Source organism: Centrocercus urophasianus, unplaced genomic scaffold, assembly GCF_019232065.1.
Source record: "Centrocercus urophasianus isolate 14NV4802_14NV808 unplaced genomic scaffold, USGS_Curo_1.0 seq_17, whole genome shotgun sequence".
NCBI lineage: Eukaryota > Metazoa > Chordata > Aves > Galliformes > Phasianidae > Centrocercus > Centrocercus urophasianus.
In genome coordinates this window covers 12,054,710-12,063,079 of record NW_024884722.1, presented here as the reverse complement: position 1 = coordinate 12,063,079, position 8,370 = coordinate 12,054,710, and the positions used below count along the sequence as shown (strand labels likewise).

The 8,370-nt window shown below is 43.5% G+C and overlaps 1 protein-coding gene across 7 annotated transcripts in view; it reads left to right on the top strand.

The window, feature by feature from the left end:
• Positions 1-8,370, top strand: part of WBP1L (WW domain binding protein 1 like) — a 49,384-nt gene that overhangs the window by 4,958 nt on the left and 36,056 nt on the right. Inside the window, exon 2 of one of the 7 annotated variants that reach the window (XM_042818037.1) lies at positions 1,426-1,485. The exons of 5 other annotated variants lie outside the window; for them this stretch is intronic. In XM_042818037.1, the coding sequence (XP_042673971.1) occupies positions 1,426-1,485 (60 nt within the window). Of the gene's footprint in view, positions 1-1,425; positions 1,486-3,055; positions 3,171-8,370 lie in introns of those variants that run through there. One more of the 7 variants, XM_042818044.1, reaches the window with a different exon arrangement.

Here is an 8,370-nt window from a genome sequence, read left to right as displayed (position 1 = left end):
GAGGGCTTTTAATGAGCAGAACTGGTTGGCTCTTTTCTCTTGTGTCCTGACTCTTCATAATAAGTTTTCATTTGTTAATGGTGCATCAGTAGTTGGGTACTTACAAACTTTTCCCTTCTGTGGGATCTGCTTTAAGTCCCTGTGCTGGGTGATGGCCAACATGGGAGCTGTCTGTTGGATCCTTCAGATCAGGCTGATAACATTGCATCCATCGGCGCCTCTGACAGCTCGGTGGCACTGGCTGTGGGCACATGGATCCCAGCTGGTTGAGCTAACCAGGGATTGTGAATGACCCGTGGAGAATAAGAGGATTAAAAACTACCTAGGGCCTGGAGGAGGTGGTGGGCATTGTACAGGGACATTACAAAGGCTGGGAAAAACCTTTTAAGAATGCAGCCTGTCTTCAAGGCCATTGGGTATTGGGCTGACTTCATTGTGTCCTGCGCATCAATTGTTGTAGACCCACAGGGAAAGTTACTCTTATGTGTTCTTCTCACCCCTTCTTGCAGGGAGAAAAGTCTCTTCTTTAGATAGGATCAGAAGGACCTTCGCTCTGTGCTTGGAAAGCATTTAGTGCAGCTACCTGAATGTATGAAGGTCATGAGTCATGTCTGGGTGCCCTGCGTGATGAATTCCTCCCTTTGTTGCTGGTTGTCTGTTGGTTAGGCTGCAGACTGCTTTTCAAGCAGCGAACGCTGAAGAGGAGGAGGAGGGTTGGGGGTGCATTGTGTTGTCTTCAGATTACCTTGTCGTTTTGACTTCTGCCTATTTAGGAGAAGCAAACTTCACCAACAGCTTTCATTCGGCTCTTCAGCCTCCTTCGATCTGAAGCTGAGATAAAGCACGCTTGCAGACATCTGTGACTGCTGATTGTCCCTGTTTACTGACACTTAGCGCCTGGACTCAGACAAAGCCTGCCTGAAATTGCAGTGGCAAAAATAAGTTTTCCCTTAAATTATTTCTCTCTCCTTTTTCTGTCTGTATTGATTGTTCTGTCCCTTTGATCACCTCCTGTTTTTGTAAGGAAAAGGAGCATCCCTTAGGAATCTTTTCCATCTCGTGTACTTGATTATTAAATTTCCCTCTTGAGTTTGTGGTTTATTTTACAACATTTCTTGCTATTTGCTTTGTCCTTCCCAGGCCTTCCCCGTGTAATCGCAGGACCAGTTAGGCTCTGCAAACCAGTTTTGTGCCCCCAGGTCTGTCCCTTGCCTGCAAAGCCCAAGGACCATCCTTTCATTAGAAGATGAAAGATTTCATCCAGGAAAGCCTGGAGTAATTCTCCTTGTCATTCCATTGCTTTTCATAGGAAACTTTAAGTTCTTGTGGCATTTTATGGTCAGACTCCGAAATGAATGCCCCTAAATTTTGTTTATTTGTGTCCTTGTGAGAGCTTTCCTTATCACCAGCTTTTCTCTTGCACAGGCACTGTCTGCCAACAGCTCTTCTGAAGGCACTTTCCTTCCCTGCAGGACAGGGTGCAAGGTAAAACTTGTTTATGCTTTGAACTAATGTCTAATGTCTTTCATTAAAGGAATAGGCTTTAAAAATACTGCTTTTACCCAGTTCATCCCATTAACTTGTTAATTGCAGGTCTGACTGCTTTTGTGTCAGCTTTTTTCCCTGCCCCAAGAGCAAGCATTTCGGTCTGAGAGCTTTTGATGAGAGGGAGGGATATGGAAGAAAAAAAAAAAAACAAAAACATTTTTGTTAGTTTTGCAGAGGGGTTTTTTTCCTTCTATGGTGAATTTTAAAATACTGTCAAAAATAATGATTTTTTTAGAAGTCACTTTGTGCTCCTGGGTCTTTCCTTCGGGACACTGCTGCTTTTTGCAAGGGCTCTTCAGCTCTGATCCAGGCTGACTGTGTGATATTAAGCAGACAATTTTGCATTTCTCATCCCAGTGTCCCCATGTCAGGTGGTGGATGCACTGTGAGCTGTGGGGTTTTTGTGTGGGTCAGAATAAGAGAAGGTTGTGTGGCACCAGGTGTGTAAATGCTGTGTAATTTCCCTCTTCAGCTGGGGGCCTAAATGAGAGCCTTCAGGTCTCAGTTATTAGTTAACCAAGAAACTCCTGTTTCTTCTGCAAGGTTTCGGTCTAGAGGTTTTCAATGGCCTCCAGTGCTATGGTCAATCTTTACCTAATCGTTGAGACGTGGTTTTATGGTTCTTGGCTTCTGCTGTGCTCAGGTGGGAGCTGTTCTTCTGTTTGTCTGGAAGGCATTGCTGTAAATCATCAACGTACGACAATACAAGAGGCTCCAGCTTTTGTTCCCTTTGTGTGGCATGTGCTGTGTTTGCTGCACAGAGGACAAATACTCAAGTGAGAGCTTTTCCTCCTTCGCAGCTCCTGGTTAATTGGCTCTGCAGTCAGGAAGCTGAGTTTCACATACTGCCTTCCCCTTGGAGACAGTGGCAGGCAGAGCTGCCTGGGACTCAACCAGCAGGTTGAGTGAGTGAGGCTGTGAAACCAGAGCTCTGCAATGCTAACACAAGTTCTGCAAAGTGAGCACAGAACCCAAACTGGCAGCACAGACTGTTTTTGTAGCTGCATTTTGGCTTTAAAAATCTTCAGATGCTTAGACAGGGGAGTCTGTTTTCTAGACCTGTGAACCACGAAGCAAAAACCTTTGGATGGCTGTGAACCACAGGAGCCTGCTGTACATGCCTTGGAGAGTGGAGGGGAGAGGAGCTGGGAGCACACTGCCAGCAGGTCCTATTGCATGGGGGTGGTGTTGGCCAGGCAGGCAGCACAGCTTCCAAGTGCCCCCTAGACATGGACGTCAGCACGCAAGCTTGCCTTGCTTTCTTTGGCAGCAATGAGTTCAACTACCCAGCCACTCAGCTGCTGGGAAGGCTCAGACATCTGTTTTAAGTTCTTAGAGGATGGGATACCTTTATAATAGCCAAACTTTCTTTGAAGAGCAAGGTGATCTGATGTGTTTGAGGAGGGTGAGGAGGATGTTTTATATTTGCACACCAAAGAGACACCCTCCATTTCCAAACAAGCACCTCCTGCCTTTTCACATTGCACTTTTTCATTCAGGTGATGAAATGGACCTGCTGGTTTGACTGCCTGGTTCTTTAGGTCTAGCACACCTCCATCCTGACGTGCTTGGACTTTTCATCCAGCAGCCTTTCAGATAAACCTCAAGTCCTTCTGAAAATAGTGAGTGAAAATAGTGTTCCTCCATGCATTCGTTCCTCTCATTAATAGTGAGTACCAATAACACCTTTGAGCTTCTTATTCAAATTATGTAGTGTGTATCCTACAGAAGAGCCCTCTTCAGAGTGCCTCCCAAGGTTATGCTGCCACGTGATGGTTAATAAATGTTCATCAAAACAAATTGGACTGGAGACTTTGAATAGTTTCCCAAGTCCTGTTCTCCATATTGCTGTTTGCAGCAAGCGTGACTTACTCTCAGCAGATTGACCTCATGTGGACTTGTGCCTGTGTAAGTAGCAGCTGAAATCAGTGGTCAGATGCTAATCACAAGCTGCAAACAGTGGGGCATTATTTAGGGAGAATGCTCTATGAGCCTCTCGTTGCAGCATTCTCATTCAAAAGGTCATTTCCGTGAGTTCGTGTGCAGCTGAATTTAATGTTCTTTCTCAGCGAGGCAGGCCACAGCGGAGAGTGCGTAATTATAATAAATACAACTTTGTTCTCAGTTGAAAAATCCATCTGAAATAAATTTTTTCCAGCTCTTCCAAGAAACGCTTCTAGTAAGATAAATAAAAGCAATTCTTGCAGATTTCGCATTCATTCAGCAGGAATGTTGGTGGGTGTAGGGTGCCTCCACTTAAGTCACTCATTGCAGTGCCTTCTGGGCTCTTCAGCCCATGTTTTCAATAGCTGGCCATGGGTAGCATTTGCAAATTGGGCTTCTTACATGCCAAGTAAAGCCAAGTTCTTTCATTACGTTCACTTAGTGTGAACTCTGCTTATTACTTTTGAGTAAAATTGTTCTTAACAGCAAGTACAGGGAGTTGCTGGGCTCTCAACTTGAAAAAACTTGCAATGATGCTTTGATAGGTGCATCTGTTTTTAGGGACATGCATGTATTTATATGAGCTTTTGTGGCTTTTTTTTCCCCCACTGTGTAGGCAAAGTAGATTTGTTTTCTTCCGTATTCTGTTTTGCAACACTGGAAATATAGAAAAAGTCTCTGCCTAAACGCAGAAGGGAAGCTAAGGGGACTTTTTTTTTACTGAACTTCTAAGCAAGTACTTAAACAAAAAAATCCCCTCTTTGCTTTCATCTTCTGAGAGACTGAGCCGAGTGTGAAATGCTCTGACTTCCCTTGCTTTTAATTTTTTAACCAAGTATAGCAAAGAGTCTGTACTCTTTGATCAGGATCCTGCTGCTGCTGGAAGCTGAACCTTCATGCCACGTCTCTGGGTCCCTGAGCAGGTCTGGTTACCTTTCAGATTCAGAGGGACTGTATGGGGTGGCCCTTGAGTGTCTATCCTTTTACTGCAGGGACTCTGGATAAGCAGTTCTCCCAGTCCTCTGGATTCATGTGCCTTGCTCCAAGTTGCTGCAGCCTTGGCTTTGGGAACTACCTGGTCTTACCATGTGGTTTCTCATTGCTGCGAGGTCTCTCTTTCTCAGGATTCAGCTGAAGCCTGTAAGGCTGTAAAGGAGAGAAGGCTTGCATGGTGATGTCAACTCTAAATGAAAGATAATGCAGCTGCTTGGCTCTTGCAGTGAGTTTGGACATGCAGGGATTTTGGACATCGCCATGGTGCTCTGCTCAGCATGAAGAATTGCTCCTAAGCTGCGGTGCCCAATACATCTTCACATTTCCTTTTGATTTTGGAGCTCACCGAAGCCGGATTTTCTAAAGAGGAGAAATCCTAAACGTGATATCTGGGCAGAATGTGGAGGAAGCTCCTGAAATCTGACGACTCTGACTTGATTAAATGCAAGTGATAGTCCTGGGAGGAGGGGTGGAAAATTGCATCTCCTTCCATTCATGGTCCATGTGCTAGAGTAGATACTCATCTCTCGAAGACTTGATACTTCTAGAGCCCCAGTGAGTCTCCAGTGCAACCAGAGGGAGAATATACTCTCTGTTATCAGAGTGTTGGTTAGTACCTTGTGGTCATCTTCCATATCGACCAGGAGCAGATTTCATCAACACCAAGATCACAACAGTCTGCCTTTTTTTTTTTCTTTTTTTTTTTCCTTTATTTTCTCACGGTATTCTTTTATTCTTTTCTCTCTTTGCTTGTCTTTGTTCTTCCCACTGCCTTCCTATTCTTGATGCAAGTCTTTGTGTTCTCTTAATTTTATCTACTGAAATGATCAGGATTAGGTGCTTGTACTTGCTAATGAAGTTCTCTGGAAACTCCTCCAAATTGTTGTTTCGGGATTTCTCTGGGCATCCTTGCAGACTTTTTCTTTTTTTTTTTTTTTCCCAAAGATTGTCTTGAGTTAGAAAATCAGCTTGTCCTAAAATGAAAACGTTCTTCAAAACCTGAATTTCGCATGGGCTATGTAAACTTGTAATTTGGATGTGGTTTGGTCTTTGGAAAGTAGGCAGTGCTGTTGTTGTCTGGGAAGTTACAGACACATGTGAAAAAACATGAGGAACTGCTGGAGGTCACATTAACTGTGTCTGCTTGGAGAACTGCCTCAATTCTCTCCAAGGCTTCACTTCTGCATTACTGCCATGTGCTGTGGGTGATGCTCACGAAGGTGGTCATTTGAGCAGTTGCAACATTCTCTGATGCATGGCATTATGAAGTGTGGAAAGAAGAATGCCAGGCTTCCCAGATAGTTTCTTAGGACTCTACCTCAGCCTTTGCAAAAGCAAATGTGCAAAAGCACATTCTGCTTTGATCCTTGCTGTGTTTTATGTGGGCAAATCGCAAAGCCCTTTTGCTAGAGGTTCATGCCCTTGGACTTCTGGAGGTGACCGCTGGTATTTGCTGGCACCTTCACTCCTTTCTAAGCCTCCATCAGGGCCAGTGTTCAAGGTTTTGAGCTGACCAGGACGGTCCCTATCCACTACAGGTTTCCTGTGGGATGTGTTAGACTTACTCCCCTCTTTATCCACTCTGAGAACAGTTGTTATTTAAAAGTTGCTCAAGTTTTTCAACGTGATTTTGGGATGACTGCTGATTCCTCCAGCCCCTTGTTTTCTTTTAGAATTTCTAATCCCATTTTCTATGACTAACTTCAGTTGCGTGGTTTCCACAGTGAGGATTAGGGTTTACTGCCATAGGTACGTCATTCTGCCTTTGAAGCTGCTTGCTCATGCTTTCCTTGGCAAGCTCTTGCAGATATGCTCAGCAACAACAGAGATCTTATCTTTTCTAAAGCTGCAAAAGGGTTAATCAGAAGTGTGTTTATGAAACCAGGTTCTTTACTCTTCAAAGCATTTACTGTGATCGTTTTTGATGATTTTGGAAGATTTATCACATCTGTCTTAGTAATTTTTATTACATTTTTCTTTATTTTCTTGAAGCTTTTTTAATTATATAGGATATAGTTAAAGTTAACAATGATAAGCAGCTTTCCTTGGCAAGCCCTAAATTGCATGCCCCTTGGGTACAAACTGGAGAACGTGACTGTCTACACATGGATGGCAAGAGGTTTTTGGCTAGTATGTCTGGGGTGGTTGAATGAACAAGCGTAGGGCATCTGAAGTATGTCTGCAGCTTATAAACAAATGCAGGGAAAGAGTTTGCATCTCCCAGGCAGGCAGAGAGCTGCATGAGTACTTCTTGTGGAGAGCCTTTTTGTGGTGATGGTCACCATTGTGATGGAGCTTGTTGTGGGCGCAGGGAGGAGGGCTGGTGGCTATTTGAGGGAGTGTTACTTTTCATCAGGAAGGTGAAAGACATTGCTATTGATCAGGGGATTTCTTGATGTGGAGGCTCTCCAATGAAGTGGAGCACCTATGCATATGCAGCGCTTCGTTAAAAATGTGACACAGGATGTGCTCTCTGATGGGAGTTGTTAATTATGCTTTTGGCTCTGTCTGCCTCTCCAGCAGATGTATACCACCGTGACATTTTTGCAACCCAATAAAACATTACAGGATGCTTCACCTCAAGTGGAAACTTGATTGCTGCTTTCACATCAGGTGAGGTGCGTGCACACCTTACCAGGACTTGCACCTATCCGCTGGCAGAGCTCCAGGGTATTGATGCAAGGTTCGTGGGTTGCGAGAGCCTGAATGGCTCTGGTGGGATAGGTGTTAGATGCCTGGCTCTGCTTATTTGGTATGATGCAGTTGATAAGCAGATGGTCCTGATATTAGTTCTTAATCACTGACTCAGTGTGGAGTTGTTTGTGTATTTCAATCCAAACTGTCTTGAATTTTTTTGTCCGATTCTGAAGACACAAGGGAAACTTCTTTGGATTTGCTGTGTTTATCCCTTGTCTAGTAATGAAGGCTGAACTTTGTTAATTGTGACTTCTGGCATGAAATTGTGTGCTTGGATACATGTAATATATGGGTCTTTCAGAAACCCATGGGAATCTGGTGACTAGTCTTTCAATTTAATTGCCTTTTGGAGTTGCACACATCTAGAAGCTTTTATTTCTGAAGATTTCATTTATCTAACATTTTCCTATGCAGGAAGTAGCGTCTCCTGGGATTTAAATATTTGCTGATGCAAACCTCTGCCATCATAGGACTGTTAAAGAACTATCAAGTGTCACATCATTCGGTCACCAGTTCAAACCTAGTCCAAAGTGGTAATGGATATTTTTGTACTCTTAACATCTTTCATCCACATTTATGCATAGTTGCTTCAGCTAAAGACAGAACTTGCTGCTCAGAGTTATGGATTCAAGTGGAAAGTAAAGACAAGAAGCAGATTTTTCTAGAGCAAGAATTTTTATTTGGCTTCTCTGTGTGGTTGTAAATCTGTATGGTTGTCAGTGCTTTAGAAATAATAGCAGTAGTGTTTATTCAGAGGAGCATGTGATTTGCTGTATAGGATGCAATGCAGAAAAGTGACCTCATTGGCCAGAAAAGCAAATGCGTTAGTTAAATGTGGTATTATTAATGAACTCTCAGATGGCTTTTGAATTGCGAGAGTCTTGGAAGGCAGTACAGGAAGAATTAGACTTTGAAGAGTGTGAGTGATATTAGAATTTGACAGAGGGCTTTGGATGCTATCAGAAGCATTTCTGGACAAAGTGCTTCCCCAGTTCTTCCTGAGAGCTGCTCTTCAGAAGAGTGATGGATGGTTGGATGGGTGTGTGGTTGGGTAGGTTCTTTCCTTGTCTCTTCCAGCATTTGTTTGAGAATCTTTGTACGAAGCTTCACTTCTAAACCTTGCTTTTTATTTCACATTTCTGGTCAGGAATTGTAGACTTTAGTTTAGGGTAATATGTAGTACTTATG